The following is a 16,909-nucleotide window of genomic DNA, read 5'->3' as shown; positions in this document are numbered from 1 at the left end:
TGCTTTTTGGGGCGAAAATCTTTTGAAATAAAGATTCAGATAAATAAATAAAACAAATTGCATGAAACTTTTCACAACCCATAAAAATTGATCAGAGAACAAAAAATGGGTCCCAACCCATTGTTTGGGAAACACTGTTACTGTATGCAGGGCCGGATTAGCACTATGTGGTGCCCCAGGGCGACCTCACGCGAAAAATTGTCGGATTTTGTTAGTTTCTTTTCGGTTTTTGGTTACTTTATTTCGGTTTTAGGGTTAGGGTTATGTTAAGGTTATGTTATTTAATTCTTATTAATTGGCTGGTGGCCCAGGGCACTCGCCCCCTACGGCCTATGGGTAATCCGGCCCTGACTGTATATGTGTACTGTACTGTATATACAGTATAGTAGCCTCATCTGTGACCTCACCCATCGCTGTCACAGAGCATTGCCATCCATCCAGGACTGGGGGTGCCGGTGAATAGGCCTGTTTTCCAACATCATATGGCAAATTTAAAGCAATTCCTATTCCTATGGATGTCTGTAGTGAAAACAGGGTGATACAAGTGCCGGTATATTCCACTGTGATACCACTGTTTAAATTGGGTAGCCTACTGTAAGTTGACAGCCTGTGTGTGTTAGAATGTCCAATTCAAAAACAAGGAGGCGTACTCCTCTTAGTTGCCTGGACACTGCTGCTGATGTGTGGTTCACTTCTTTGTATATTCAGCACAGGCTGTCAAAACACCCAATTAACCCATTAAAGCCGGGAAAGCATCTCATTTTAAGATTTCTTTGGCTATTCAAAAATAGCAGATCTACAAGCTCATAGCGCAGCACCGAGTGCCGCGCTATGAGCTTGTATATCTGCTATTTTGGGGAAAATGATTGAAAATTTTGTGCAAATCTTTGAATATATATATATTTTTAAGGCGAACATTTTTAACTCAAATCTTTGCTTCTGGGGGATTCTACAAATGTCTTCTAAATCCTAACAGTTTTTTGAAGAAAAAAAATGTCAAGGACCACCCAAAATGATACGTATTTGGCCGTGGACCCCCATTTCAAAATATTTCGTTCCAGGGACCCCCAGAAGTTGTAACAGAGTTAAAAATGTTTGCTTAAAAAAAAATACATATTCAAAGATTTGCACAAATGTTCACGATTTAAAAAAAGATTGCAGATCTACAAGCTCATATCGCGGCACTCGGTGCAGCGCTATGAGCTTGTAGATCTGCTATTTTTTATAGCCCAAAGAAATACAAAAATTACATAGATTCTTTCCCGGTCTAAATGGGTTAAAAACTGTTGTTCATAATGTGATACATGTGAATACCTTTGCATTTGTTAAAATAAGGAAAACAGGTCAAACATCTAATCACGTGGATCTCATGTAAAATCCACATGGGACGGTGAGGCTCCAATGTGGATGTCAGACTTCATGTGGCCGGCCCGTGAGGTCCGTCATCTATGACATATCCATGACATCACATTTGGGCAGGTTTCAGCCACAACCAGAGCCCCCCCCCCACCAGAGACTTCCATTATAAGATTTAAGTTAAATACAGTGATGTAAAGTAACTAAGTTAATTTATTCAAGTACTGTACTTAAGTACAATTTTGCTGTGTTTTTTACTTTATTGGAGTATTTCCAGTTATCAGTACTTTTACTTCTACTCCACTACATCTAAGAGGCAAATATTGTACTTTTATTCCACAAAATTATTTGAAAACGTATAGTCGCTAGTTACTTTTTAGACAAAACAAGTAAGACGCGCAAACGCTGGAAGCGAACGCAGCTCGAAAATATTGTGTATTTACGGACTTGTAATCAGTGTTATTTCACCGTGATGGGGAGAGAACATTGACTGTGTGTGTGTGTGTGTGTGTGTGTGTGTGTGTGTGTGTGTGTGTGTGTGTGTGTGTGTGTGTGTGTGTGTGTGTGTGTGTGTGTGTGTGTGTGTGTGTGTGTGTGGCAGGCTGGTGTGCATTGTCTAAATTTCTGCAGAGTCACATGGGGGCGCGAGCCAATGAGAGCATGAACACAGACAGAATCACAGACAGACACACACACACACACACACACAACCTGAGCAGGGTTACATAGTAAGCTCCACTTGGTCGGAGGCGCGCCTCCTTCCGCGTTCGCAACAAACCACTTCAGCCCTATATACATTTCGGCCATTTGAAAATAGCGTGAGCTTGTAGATCGTCTATTTTCTAATGAAAATCAAAAGTATAAAACATAATGCAGGGGAAAAAAAATAAGGTTGAGGTACTTCTGTGGCCCTATTGACAGTGTGCACAAGAAATGTGTATCCGTGCAGCGGTTTGTGAGATCATTCCAGACACACACACGCACACGCACACACACACACACACACACACACACACACACACACACACACAGACAACCTTTTAGACGTCTCGCCTCTGAGGAGCCACGCCGCAATAATACACCTATTCTCCCGAACACCCCAAGTACCTCTGGATGGCAACGCTATGGAGTACCAAGCCACAGCGACGGGCGAGGTCACAGAAGAGGGGCTATATGTGAGTGTACCGGGGAGGGCGGGCAGGTGGGTGGAAGGTTTGCAAAAGGAAATAGATTAACCCATTAAGACCGGGAACGCATCTGTGTGTCATTTTGAGATTCCTTTGGGCTATTAAAAAAATAGCAGATCTACAAGCTGGTAGCGCGGCACCGAGTGCCGCGCTACGAGCTTGTAGATCTGCTATTTTTGTGGAAAAATCTTGAACATTTGTGTTTTAAAGCGATTTTTTTTTTGCTCCGATCTGTGCTTCTGGGGGTCCCTGGAACAACATATTTTGAGATGGGGGTCCGCGGCCAAATACATATAATTTTGGGTGGTCCTTGACATGGAAAAGTTGGAGCACCACTGATCTAGCAACACACTGTTAGGATTTTGAAGTTTAGATTTAGTTCCTGGGACCCCCAGAAGCAAAGATTTGGGTTACGAGTGTTTGCTTTAAAAATATATAATATATATTTTTAAACGATTTAAACGATTTTTAAACATATTATGTTCAAAGATTTGCACACATTTTCACGATTTTTCAAAAATAGCAGATCTGCTATTTTCGAATAGCGCAAAGAAATCTAAAAATGACACACAGATGCGTTCCCGGTTTGAAAGGGTTAACAACGAGTCCCAAGGGCCCAGCAGGGGGCCTGGTTTTTGCTCTCTACGTCTCGCAGTTTCTTTACAGGAGATATCTCCTATGCCTCTGCTGAGCTACATCACCACTGGGCTTCGTGAAAATGATTGCGGGGCCCCTTTCCTTTTTCTTTTCCTTTTTTCAAAAGGCACGCACATAATGGCCATCTGTCTGTTATGAGAGCGGAGCGGTGAGTCACGCTGCGCCCGGGCCACAGGAAGAGCAGGGGAAGATGACGGTGAGGAAAAGCTATTTAATTTGCACAGCAGATAGACCGCGATTGACTGAGAGGTGCTGGGGGGGGGGGAAAGGAGACGAGCACCTTTTTCTCTGACAGCATTGAAATGCCAGTCAAGGGCAGAGCAAGTTGCGGTGTGTGTCATGGCAGGAAATCTATAGAATGCCTTAATGTGCATATCACTTGTTTGTCCCAAAATAATTTCTGGAGTAGAGCATTGCATCTTAAGAGTCCTGTGACCCGTCTTAGCCTCACGTAGCCAGACTATATCACTGCGTGGATATGAGTCTGGTGCTTCTATGAGGACGTTTTTTTTCCAAGGGGGCGGGATCAAAACAATGGCTCTAGACGCAATTGGTTAGAGATACAAGCAACTACAAATCACAGTCTCCCCTATTTGAATACTGGGCCCTGATTGGTCAACCCAGACTTCTGGAGCAGGAAATGGATTCACAATGGAGCGGTGCCAGACCCAAGTTGCCGAGGGCATTTTTTTTTTGCACTGGCAGATTCGTCTGGTCCCAGGCTAGACCCGTCTAGTCATTTGAGACTGTTTGGGCTCCACAGCAGGGGGCGACCATGAGCCACAAACCCCTGCAGAGTCCAGCCTACAGCTGATTCCACAGTTCTACAAATTGTGAAACTACCTAGGCCAACGAGAATACATGATATGAACATGCGTCGGCGAATGTTGCACATCAAACTATTAATTTGTGCATGCATCATTCATATACTGTAGGTGGATGATTTTATTGGCGGTGAAGAAATCGACCCATGTTGCTTTATCGCTGCGTTATATTCGCATTCTGTGTGGATGTACTCATGACATAAACAGCAGTTTAAATGAATGCAAATTAAATGCTCCCGGGGATCAAAGACCTTAAACTATTATTGATATAGTGTCTATTAGTGTAGCATGTCTACATATGACCAATAAAGGATGAATTCTGTGTGTGAGCAGACTAGTATAAAAGGGATTTACAGTACACTGGGATGTTAAGGGGGAAACGGAGGAGAGTGCATAGAGAGGGAGACGAGACAGGGAGGTATGAATGAATGAAGCCTTGGCTATGAGGCCTAGTCTATGCTGCTACTTTGCCGTTTTTTATAGTCCGATCTTCCTCAATAAAACGTCCATTCTTCACCCTGGTGGAGTGGAAATATAATTTGCTCCATAAAAAGGTGTTACCGAAAAAAAAAAAGCCTATCTACAAGCTCACGGCGCGTCGCATCGTGACACGTTTTGAGCTTGTAGTTCGGCTATTTTTGGTGCACGCGACACCGGCACGCAACGAAGTATACTATATATATATCAGGCTTTAGAGGTGAGTGGATGCTCTGAACTGAGATAATAAGCCAGGTCACCTGGGGCCGATAGTTACACATGATCAATCTTTATATACACGGATGGCAAAGAAAAAAGTCATAAAATGAAGGTTATTTTGAATGTCGCTATAACCCGAAAACCATCATTCTAATTAACCCTTTAAGACCGGGAGAGCAGTCATTTGTGTCATTTGAAGATTTCTTCGGCTATTCAAAAATAGTAGATCTACAAGCTCATAGCACGGCACCGAGTGCCGCGCTATGAGCTTGTAGATCTGCTATTTTTGAAAAATCATGAACATTTTGTGCAAATCTTGGAATATATATATTTTTTTTAAGCGAACATTTGTAAAATATTTTGTTCCAGGGACCCCCCCCCAGAAGCAAAGATTTGAGTTACAAATGTCCACTTAAATAAATAAAAAATCTGATATTTGCAAAATTTTTCAAGATTTTTCTAAAATAGCAGACCTACAAGCTCATAGCGCGGTGCCGCGCTATGAGCTTGTAGATCTGCTATTTTTTTAATATCCAAAGAAAAAAAAAATGACAGAGATGCGTTACCCGGATTGAATGGGTTAAACTCAATAATTCACCTTTACAGGAATAAGTGTATCAACGTCAAATATAGTATCAATTCTGATACATTAGCTTCAAATGCCACGTGTCAGTAATTACTTGGGTGATAAATATTGTTTCACACCATACCTTAACTCTTGCTGCTTCGGAGATTCCCAGTGGACCCTGCAGTATGAAGAACAGAGAGAGAGAAGAGGGTACACTTTAACACTGGGGTATTTTTACCAGTCCTTGTACACCGCACAAACAATGACATATGACAAACTGTGCGACAAGAGTGCTCCTGGAGAACGACTATTTTTAGCCGCCAAAGTAATTGATAACCAATAAAACATGACTTTCAAAGTGCCAATGAAAAAAAAAGGAAGGAGACGTTTTTTTTTCCCACACTTTTAGAGCGTCTACTGTAGGTGATCATAACGAGGACATATACTGTACCTAACAATAGATGCCCAGAAAAAAAAGTCAAAATGTCAAAAGGCCCTAAAAGTCACTTACTGTCACTTACTGTCAAACGCAATTATGAATAAATATGAAAAAATATTAATTGAGATTGCATTCACCTGTGTGATTCCCATAGCTCATGAACATCTGATTTTAATCATACAGGACTGCTTTTGCTTTGAGTCTCATTCAAGATTACGTCCGGACAGTGAATTGCTCGTTTTAAACTTAAACGATACACTACAATGTGTACCTGAAAACATTCAAGAAATAAGCAATGATAAGTAACATAAACATGCTTCAGCACTGCCCCTCTTTCTCTCTCCCTTGGGCTGTGCGAGCTACAGGCTACACATATTAGCCTTCTTTGGCTGCAGTGAGATACCATCAATCCCATAGCCCGAGGGGACGGGGCGATCATCTTCGACTGAGATTGGTTGAGGCACAACTGGCTTCCTTTTCAGACTGAAACTTAAAAATACTCAATATTCAAAAGTAGATACTAAAAAATACATACTGTAAGTATTCAAAAGTGCATGCTGTTAAAAATACATAAGTATTCACAACTCGTTGTGAACTTCTAGATTGCTATTTGCACTATTATTTGAAATAGAGATTATCCAAAATTACAAATACGATGATGCGAGAGTGCAGACTAGCCAACACCAACTCGGGACTCCTGAATCACTGCCCTCCTGACTAGAAGCAGGGTCTTGAGCTCGCCTTTTTCCCTTCCTGGCTGTGCCTTTGGGTTGGCTCCCACAGTGTCAGTTTGCTGGAGCTCGCCCATTTCCCTTCCTGGCAGTGCCTTGGGGTTGGCTCCCACAGTGTGAGTTTTGCTTGCCACCAGTTGCGGGTGCCTGACGCAGTGCCCAGCCAGCCTCATCCTGCTCTCTCTCTCTGACCTTGTCTGTGACCCCGTGCGAGGCCCCCGTAGAGGTCCATGTTTCTGGTGTGGTCCGCCCATGTTACACAAACTGCCATTCGTAGCATTCTTGTGTAGATGGCCAGACGCCATCCAGGGCCGTTTCCTGCTGTACTGTGAGCGTCCATGTCTCGGCCTCCTACAGCACTACTGACTCCACTGTAGCTACGAAGAGCCGCCTCATGAGGTCAGATTTCCACACTCTCCTCATCGTGCAAAAAGGCATTCCAGGCAAGTGCCCTCCTTCTGTCGAGGGAGTCCAGGCACCGAGATATTTGAAGTCCTCGACTACCTCGAGTTGGCAATGGTTTCGCCCTCTGTGTTAAATGCCTTTACTTTTGTTTTCTTGGCATTGAGATTGAGGCCGATGTTCCTGCTCTCCATTTCTACTAGCCTCGCGGGGCCAGACTATATCACTGCGTGGATATGAGTCTGGTGCTTCTATGAGGACGTTTTTTTTTCCAAGGGGCGGGATCAAAACAACGGCTCTGCACGCAATTGGTTAGACCTACAACCAACTACCCAATTACAGTCTCCCGTATTTGAATACTGGGCCCTGATTGGTCACCCCAGACTTCGGGAGCAGGAAATGGATTCACAATGGAGCGGTGACAGACCCAAATAGCTGAGGGTAATCTTTTTTTTGCACTGGCAGATTCGTCTGGTCCCAGGCTACATTTCTACTGCCAGTAGTAGTTCTCTTCCTTTCTCTGCTGTGTCCGAGACACGAGGGAGTCAAACTCTTTAGTGTCACCATCGTGGGTCTGTTACAAATGCTCAAGTACGGAACTCAAAGTAAATGTACTTTGTTACTGTCCACTATCTAGTGGTTGAGAACCAGTGGTTTAGTGGGTAGAGAGGCCGTCTGGTAATCAGAAGGTCACCGGTTCACCCGCCAGCCCACCCAGGGTACGTGTCGAAGTGTCCCTTGAGCAAGACACATAACCCCTCACTGCTCGTCCCCGAGCGATCGATCATGACCATCTGAGCGGCCATCAGCTGGGTGAAGCTGAAACGCGAATTTCCCCCCCGTGGGATTTTTAATCAATTTCTACCTTTAGGCTACAAAGACTATTGTAGTGTTGACTCAGACATTTCGGAGTTTAATTAACGCATGTAAGTTTGCAGCGTACATGGTTCTTGATCATCACTCATTGCGGTATACGGTACGTGTTGGCCATGTTTCTGTCACGGTGCATGAAGCAACTTCATGGTACAATGATCACCTTTTTATTTTGAACCTTGAAACATAATCGCGACGTACGTACGGTCATCACTAAACACCCTCCTCTTGTCCAAAGGGAATGAGTCAGAGATGTGGGTGTTTTAAAGGTGCAGACAATTATTTTCTTTTGTTAAATACATGTTAAATAGCTCTATATTCTTAAAGCAATCATTGCTGCAGAGTGTTTGTTCAGTAACAGGGGGTCTGCCGGGTGATGATGCAAGTGATGACGCAAAGAAAAAATAAAAACTGGAAAACTATTGACTACATAGTTTCAATACATTGAACCTGATAAATTGGGTACTCTCTCACGATTGGATTAAGACCTGGAACGCATCTGTGTCACTTTAGATTTCTTTGTCTATTCAAAAATAGCAGATACACAAGCTCATAGCGCGGCACCGAGTGCCGCGCTATGAGCTTGTAGATCTGCTATTTTTTTTTTATCGTGAAAAATATATATTTTTAGATTTTTTTCCCAAAAACTGTTAGGATTTAGAATTCTTTTAAAGGATCGCCTCAGGTCTTAATGGGTTAAATTGGCAACCCACCTAAAAAAAATAATCTGTTTAATCTGAGATGGAGAAACAGGGAGACCCCTGTTATTGAACTAGCACTCTATAATAGCAATGATTATTATCAGAATATAGAGCTTCAACCTTTTCACAAAAAAAATAGTTTTGTTTTAACCCAAAAATATAACTTACTCTCCCCTTTGACTAATGATACCCTTTGTTGTGCACATCAAATAGCGAAAACTGCCGATCTGCAAGCTCAACAACGTGACACGTTGTGAGCTTGTTGATCGGCTATTTTCGCCGAGTCGTTGTTCACCTATATACTTTTCGCTCAAGACACAACGACATTCCCAGATTAGGAACGCCAGGGTTCATAATACGGTTAACCCCTTGCACGTCTACCTCAGCAGAACAGGTGAGTCATAAATGCCAGTATATACCAGAGTACAGGAGGAGGAGAGCTGGCACACTGCTATATAGGTATTATGAGTACAGTGCCATTTCTAAATGTCACACCTCTTCCTCCCCCCTCTTCCCCCCTCCCCTTTCTCTTCTCCAATGACTTTGTGTCCTACAGCCTTATGAGTTATTAAGGAGACGTAACGGACGATACACTGAGCAAGTGGTGGAAAGTACATTTACTTAAAGCATATCGCACTTAAGTACCATTTTTAAGTACGTTTACTTTACTCGAGTATATCCAATTATCAATAATACTTTAAACTTCTACTCCACTAGGCTACGCCTCAGAGGCAAATATTGTACTTTTTACTCCAGTACAATTACTTGACAGCTTTAGCTACTACATAGATTTAGATTATTATCACAAAACATGCATTAACCAATTAAGCCCTATTTTAAACTTTGGCTATTTGAAAATAGCTGACCTACAAGCTCATGATGAGCTTCACGTCGCGAAGCCAAAAAAGTTGGACTCATTTTGAAAAACAAAATGCTACTTTTACATTGGTACTTCAAGTACATTTTCATACCAATAATTGTGCACTTTTACTTCCAATAACATTTTGAATACAGGCGATTTTCTTGAAACTGAGTATTTCTAAATTGTGGTATTTTTACTTAAGTAAAAAAGAATGGGACTACTTTTTCCACCAATGACTGCGTGTCCTCCAGCTTTATGAGTTATTAAAGGAGGATACATTGAGTCATGTGGGAGAGACTTAACAGTGAGCAGCCTCAATTATACTAAACATAATGGAATCTATTGAGCATAACGGTGATAGAAAGCCGAAAGGGGACCTTTCTGGAATTTCTTGGATGGAATAAAATAAAATAAACTCTGTGTCCCCGATCGGACGTTTAAATCAGAGCACCGGTGCGTGAAAACAATCAGCCTTCAAAAAGCACGGAGACTTTATTATTTCCTTCTTCTCTTTTTGTGGGGTACAATATTATTTTATGATGCCTAAAAATGACTGTTTGTCCTAAATTCAGAGTATACAGTAGGCGAGGAAGCGGACATGTTTATAGGGCTGCAACTGTGTCGCTGATCTTCTTAGATGTTGTTCTGTCGATTCTACTTCTTCAATTAACCACTTAAACCCTATATATATGGTTGAACGGAGTCCCTCACGGCTCTATGCTAGTGTCCTTTCTGTTTTCTGTTATTGTGGGGAAAGCTTTCGCAGAAAATAGCCGATCGACCTGCTATTTCCTGCGAAAGCTTTCCCCACAATACGGATGTTGTGTTTAATTGAATAATCGAGAAGTGCATTTATTCTATTTATATATATAACCATTTAAATGTTATTTTATACTCCGACACAGCGGTGTCGTGCCAATCTACAAGACCTATTAGATCTACCAGATTTACAAGCTCACAACTATCTGCTATTTTAACTACATTTGAAGTTTTCCGCCTATAATGACATGTACAATATAATAGGGATCTATTTTAAGCGATTATTTTATTTAATTATTGATAATAAATTATATTTTTTATAATTGATTAATATTGAATAGTTCTATTAACTGTTGCACCACTAAACATGTACAGTAAGTAGTCTGATGCCTTCCACTGTCTGTGACTACACGCACATGCGCAGGCAAGCGCAGGCACACGCACGCACACGCGCACGCGTGCGATTGATTTGGACGTGTGAGAGAGAGAGAGAGACCATTATTCAAAGAGTCAACAGGCCTTATGGGTAGACATTGTTCTAGCGCCTTCTTAATCTGCCCCCTGCAGGTTTAACACTAATAATCTTCTGGTCTTGTTATGGGAGAACAGGAAATGGAGAGCGGTTTACACTTTAATGTAATAATGGCCTTAAGGAACAAAGTTTGAAAAAAAGCTTTCATGTTTCTATGAGATGACAGTCTGGGAGGGGGAGAAAAAAAACAAAGACAAAAGAACAGAGCCAGGTGTAGTCAATTACACTTCAAGCTTCATCTGCAAGGAAGGCTTCCAATCATCTAGCACAGTGGGTTCTCAACCTGTTCAGGATGCAGGGCCCACTGGAACATCTCTTAACCCAATTAAGACCTGAAGCCGATTCTATACAAATGTTTTCTAAATCCCAACAGTTTTCTGAAAAACCTGTTTCTATATCAGTGGTGCTCAAACTTTTTCATGTCAAGGACCCCCAAAATGATATGTATTTGGCCTCCAACGCACATCTCAAAATATGTTGTTCCAGGGACCCCCCAGGAGCAAAGATTTGAGTTAAAAATGTTCGCTTGAAAATATATTTATATACAAAGATTTGCACACATTTTCTCGATTTTTCAAAAATAGCAGATCTACAAGCACATAGCGCGATGAGCTTGTATATCTGCTATTTTTGAATAGCCAAAGTGTAAAAATAATGCTTTTTTATCTCTAATCAAAAAATGACACAGATGCGTTCCAGGTCTTAAAGGGTTAAAAGTGTTTACGGCCCACCCACCTGACCACTTAACATGACAGCCTTGAATCAGATGGGTGGGCCTTTTAATGATGAATCAATCGATTTGTGTTCCCGGCTTGGATCAGTGGAACAAACAGCAGTATCATCACAGTGGAAATCCACTTTTCAAGGTTTTAAAGAAAGAAAATACCATGACATTTATATATATATATTATATTATCATTCAAATCTTTGTGTTTTGCCAATTATTTTGGGGCCCACTTATAGAATCCTCACGGCCCAATGAGAACCACTGACCAAGTACCTCATTAAGGACGTTCCTTATACACTTCCTGTTGTGTCCATAAGGTTACAGTACATGAATTGAGACAAACCCCGTAGTGATCCTCAAACCTCTTACTTTCAAGGACCCCTAGTTTGATATTATCATTTTTTTTACCTCTGTCCCCAATCTACATTGTAAAATCCTCAGTGTTATTTGAACCCATTTAGACCAGAAACGCATCTGTGTCATGTTTTGAATTTGGCTATTCAAAAATAGCAGATCTACAAGCTCATAACACGCGGCACGACAATTTGGGCAAATCTTTGAATATATATATTTTTTAAAGCAAACATTTTAACTCAAATCTTTGCTCCTGAAGATTCTACAAATGTCTTTGTATGTTGCCATAATATAAGAGGTTCTCAAACTTTTTCATGTCAAGGACCCCCACAATTATATGTATTAGGCCGCGGACCCCCATCTCAAAATATTTAGTTCCAGGGACCCCCATGAAGCAAAGATTTGAGTTACAAATGTTCCCTTTAAAAATATATATATATTCAAAATAGCAGATCTACAAGCTCGTAGCGCGGCACTCGGTGCCGCGCTACGAGCTTGTAGATCTGCTATTTTTGAATAGCCAAAGAAATCTTAAAAATGACACAGATGCGTTCCCGGTCTTAATGGGTTAACTCTTGAGAGTGCACAAATGGAACCAAACGGTTCACATACTGTATAGGGACCACTCTCAGGAGTTACAGACCCGTAACTCCTCAAGGGCCCCACTATGGGTCCCCGGACCCCACTTTGAGAAGCACTGACCTAAGAAAGAGTTTTTGCCCCTCCTCCTCCCCCCAAAAAACTGCCCAAGGTTACATCTGATTCTGATGTAATGTTCTGAAAAAGTAAATCACGACACTGAAGTGAAATCTTTTCATATCTTTCTGTTAAATTCATGAATTAACCATCTGTAAAGCCCTGTACTGTATACTTCATTTGAGCTTGAGAATGTTCATTATAATGTTACAATGTAGTTGATGACAGTTCATCTATTTCCCTTTATTTACACAATACAGTAAAACAAATCAAGCCAAAGATGTATTAATGGAATGTGTGCATGTGTTTATGGTGTGTGTGTGTTTGTGTTTGTGGTTGTGGGTGTTTGTTAGTACTTACAGGTTGACCTCTGGGACCAGGATCTCCAGCCTTACCTCGCCGTCCCTAATGCAAACAGGGGGGGGGGGGACAAACAGAAAAAATCCACTTAGTTTTAGTCATTTGAAATGTTTTAGTTTTAGTAGTTTTAGTTGACTAAATATTGTAAGATGAAAATAGCCGATCTACAAGCTCTGTGGCGCGTTGTGATGCTTGTAGATCAGCTATTTTCGGAACGCGACACCAGTGCGCAATCAAGAATAAAATGACTTGTCTTAGTTCTACTGGACCTCTTCTCCACTAGTCCCTCCCTAACATTTTCGTCCAGTTTTTATTTGTTGGTGAAATCGTCAACGTATTCAGTCGTAGTTTTAGTGATCAGAGCCTAGTTTTGATTTAGTTTTAAGTCGACGGAATTAACACTGGCGGAAGAGACAGCGCCAGGTGTGTGTGTGGGCATGCATGCTGCCAGCGATTACGCCTCGACAGCAAACTCCTGTCGCAGCGGCTAATTTGCTTTTAATTAACAACAAGAAAACAGCTTAATTGCAGCGCCCTGCATGGCCCCGACACTCTTTGTTCCCCGTTCCAGTTTATCGCCTCCTGGCCCATCTGTGCGCGACCCCGGCCACATCAATCAACAAGAAAGAGCAGATAGATACCGTATAACAACACAAGTCATAGTATACGTGCCAGATATGCGGTCCAGCGCGCTGAAAAGGAGGCCAGAGCGAACCAGCCGTTTCAAACCTTTTTTTTAAAACATCTTTTAGATCCTTTTTTCAGAGATTTCTTTTGAATCCATTAAGACCGGGGACGCATCTCTGTCATTTTAGACGTATTTGGCTATTCAAAAATAGCAGATATACAAGCTCATATGAGCTTGTAGATCTGCTATTTTTTGAAAAATCGTGAGAATGTGTGCAAATCTTTGAATGTATATTTTTTAAAGGGAACATTTGTAAAATATGTTGTTCCAAGGACCTCCAGAAGCAAAGATTTGAGTCCAGAAGCAAAGATTTTTCAAAAAATAGCAGATCTGCAAGCTCATAGCGCGGCACTCGGTGCCGCGCTATGAGCTTGTAGATCTGCTATTTTTGAATAGCCAAAAGAGATCGGATTGAGTGGGTTAACATTTATGAATAGCAGAAAGCTTTAGTGCTTGGCTGGGAAAAGTCTCAAGGCTTTGAAATGCTGACATCGTAATGAGATGTAATGCTTTCTGAAACCAAACCAAAGTTGCCGTAATTTACATCAAGGGGATTTATGTCCTCGGGAGAAAGGGAGGATGAGGCTGTGTGTGGACGTCCTTTAGCCCTTTGAGACCCAGGAACTCATTTTTAGACTTCTTTGGCTATTCAAAAATAGCAGATCTACAAGCTCATAGCGCGGCAAGTAAGCTTGTAGATCTGCAATTCTTTTGAGAAATCTTGAAAATATAATATAATATATATATTTTCAAGGCGAACATTTTTAACTAAAATCTTTGCTTCTGGAGGATTCTTTAATGTCTTCTAAATCCTAACAGTTGTTTTTCTTACGTTGCTATATATCAGTGGTTCTCAAACATTTTTCATGTCAAGGACCCCCAAAATGATATGAATTTGGCCACCGACCCCCCATCTCAGAATATTTTGTTCCAGGGACCCCCCAGAAACAAAAAATGTAGTTACAAATGTTCCCTTTAAAAATACATATATTCAAATATTTGCACAAAATGGTCACGATTTAAAAAAAAATGCAGATCTACAAGCTCATAGCGCGGCATTGGTGCCGCGCTATGAGCTTGTACATCTGCTATTTTTGAATAGCCAAAGTATAAAATATGGATAAAGTGTTTGTTACACAGATGCGTTCCCGGTTTAACCCATTGATACCTGGAACGCATCTGTGTCACTTTAGATGTCTTTGGCTATTCAAAAATAGCAGATACACAAGCTCATAGCGCGGCACCGAGTGCCGCGCTATGAGCTTGTGTATCTGCTATCTGCTATCTGCTATCTTGAAAGAAAATGTTTTAGATTTTTTTTTTCAAAATGTTTCAAAATGTCAAAACTTTCAAAAAAACTCAGGTCTTAAAGGGTTAAATGGGCTAGAGCTACGGCTGTGCTGTGCTAACTGGCAGAGCATCAGAGGGGGGTGCAGGCATCAGGCACCATGTTACCAACACGGCCCCTGCTTATTCCCCGACTGGGCCTTTCTACAAACAAGACAGATGTAATACCGGCTCAATTATAACATGATAGCACTGGTCTGGTCCACGCACCATACTGCTGTGTCAAACACTTGAACTACTAATTGCGTCACTGTGGGGGCCCGCACACCATGTTTTTTTTTTGTGCATTAGCCAATAGCCTCGGATAAAGATGATTACTGAGTGATTGTGATATGGCGAGTGCCAAACTTCTCCCTATTAACGACGAAACGTTTCACTTTGTTTTATAGAACAACAAGCTTATAGTCAGGGGATATTAGCAGAAAGATTTCCAATCTTGGAATAAATTCCTTACCAAAAAAAATCTTCACCAATGTGTTTGTAAAGGTGTCTAGTAACACATCTCACAAAGACTGAAATTCAGTTTCCCTAGGAGAATTTTTGACAGCTGCTGAAAGTTGGGGTACCCACCATTTCCCTGCATTTCCATGCAGGGCTAAAAAAAATCTAATTTTAATTCTGTTTTAAGTAGCATGTGAGGGGTCAAACTAGGGTGTTTTTATGATTCTGAATCCATTGCAAGCATTTGTTTTGCACCAAAACCACTCCTTGGGCTAAAAACGGCCATAGCCATCCTTGTCCAGGTATACTTTTTGTGTAAAAAGCCCATTGAGATTGGGCTGTTTTTAGCCCAAGGAGTGGTTTTGGTGCAAAACAAATGCTTGCAATGGATTCAGAATCATAAAAACACCCTAGTTTGACCCCTCACATGCTACTTAAAACAGAATTAAAATTAGATTTTTTTTAGCCCTGCATGGAAATGCAGGGAAATGGTGGGTACCCCAACTTTCAGCAGCTGTCAAAAATTCTCCTAGGGAAACTGAATTTCAGTCTTTGTGAGATGTGTTACTAGACACCTTTACAAACACATTGGTGAAGATTTTTTTTGGTAAGGAATTTATTCCAAGATTGGAAATCTTTCTGCTAATATCCCCTGACTATTATGATTACGACCATAGTAACAGTGACACTCGCTGACCATCGGTCTAATGGGATTTCAGGCCAATGGGACATTTTCCTGACTAGTGCCGGAATAATGGACCATTGGTGCTTCGGAAAAGTGGTGGGAAAAAAAAAATCATTTCAGTGAACGAACGGTTTTGTTCACTTTCACGGCAATGATTCGTTCAAATGATTTGTTCACGTTCTCATTCAGTAGTGCCATTTTCTAGTGAAAAAACACTATCGCGGGAGTGTTATTATTACGTCGCGCGGCATAGCCCGACCTCCCGTCCTGTGTACGGGGCGAGGGCATGGGGGGCATGAACGATATCGTGAATGTAACAGTGAACGAGCTTGTTCACGTTCGCGGCAATGAACCAGTTCTTTTGAAAGAATCAATCACGAACGACCCATCACTACTTCGGAATAATGTCGGACCAACGGCATTGGCACTGTCACTATTCTGGGGGCGAATATTTGTCAGAAATAGCCAGTCTACAAACTCATAACGCATTGCAATGCGACACGTTATGAGCTTGTAGATCAGCTATTTTAGCCAAAGAGGTATATACAGCATCTATCTATAGGTATTATAACGTTGCTGTCGGGTTACCCTATGTAAAAAACTGTTGCTTTTCAGGAAATGGAACGAAACATTTCTGACATAGTGAAAATAGCAGATTTACCAGCTCACAATAAGTCGCAATGCGACGCATTTTGAGTTTGTAAATCGGCTATTTTCACTACTTAAGCTTTACACTCTTGTATAACAAAGTAGGGCATTAAGTGACGAGAATATAAAACGTTTAAATAGGGATATATGAGGTTTCTTCCAGTCAAAAACGATAAGCTCAATGCAGGACAGCTGTGAAACAAGCCATACTGTACATACAATATATATATAGGTACCAACAGCTCAATCCAGATGGCTTTTCTTCTATAAATGCACACTACTGTAACACAAGTACAAGCTAAGAAAGAGAACTTTATTGAGCTTGAATGTGATTGGCTCTTGCTATTGTGGGGCTTTATACCGGAATACAGAGTTT

General features: G+C 41.3%; 1 protein-coding gene across 1 annotated transcript in view; it reads right to left on the bottom strand.

The window, feature by feature from the left end:
* LOC308099849 (uncharacterized protein) overlaps positions 1 to 16,909 on the bottom strand; it is a 266,481-nt gene that overhangs the window by 111,909 nt on the left and 137,663 nt on the right. Inside the window, exons 18-19 of the mRNA XM_080448669.1 lie at positions 12,725 to 12,769; positions 5,431 to 5,466 (exon numbers count right to left, since the gene is read on the bottom strand). Of these exons, the coding sequence (XP_080304795.1) occupies positions 5,431 to 5,466; positions 12,725 to 12,769 (81 nt within the window). The remainder of the gene's footprint in view (positions 1 to 5,430; positions 5,467 to 12,724; positions 12,770 to 16,909) is intronic.

Source organism: Gymnoscopelus braueri (assembly GCF_963280865.1).
Source record: "Gymnoscopelus braueri genome assembly, chromosome: 14".
Taxonomy (NCBI): Eukaryota; Metazoa; Chordata; class Actinopteri; order Myctophiformes; family Myctophidae; genus Gymnoscopelus; species Gymnoscopelus braueri.
This window is presented reverse-complemented; position numbering and strand designations above follow the sequence as displayed.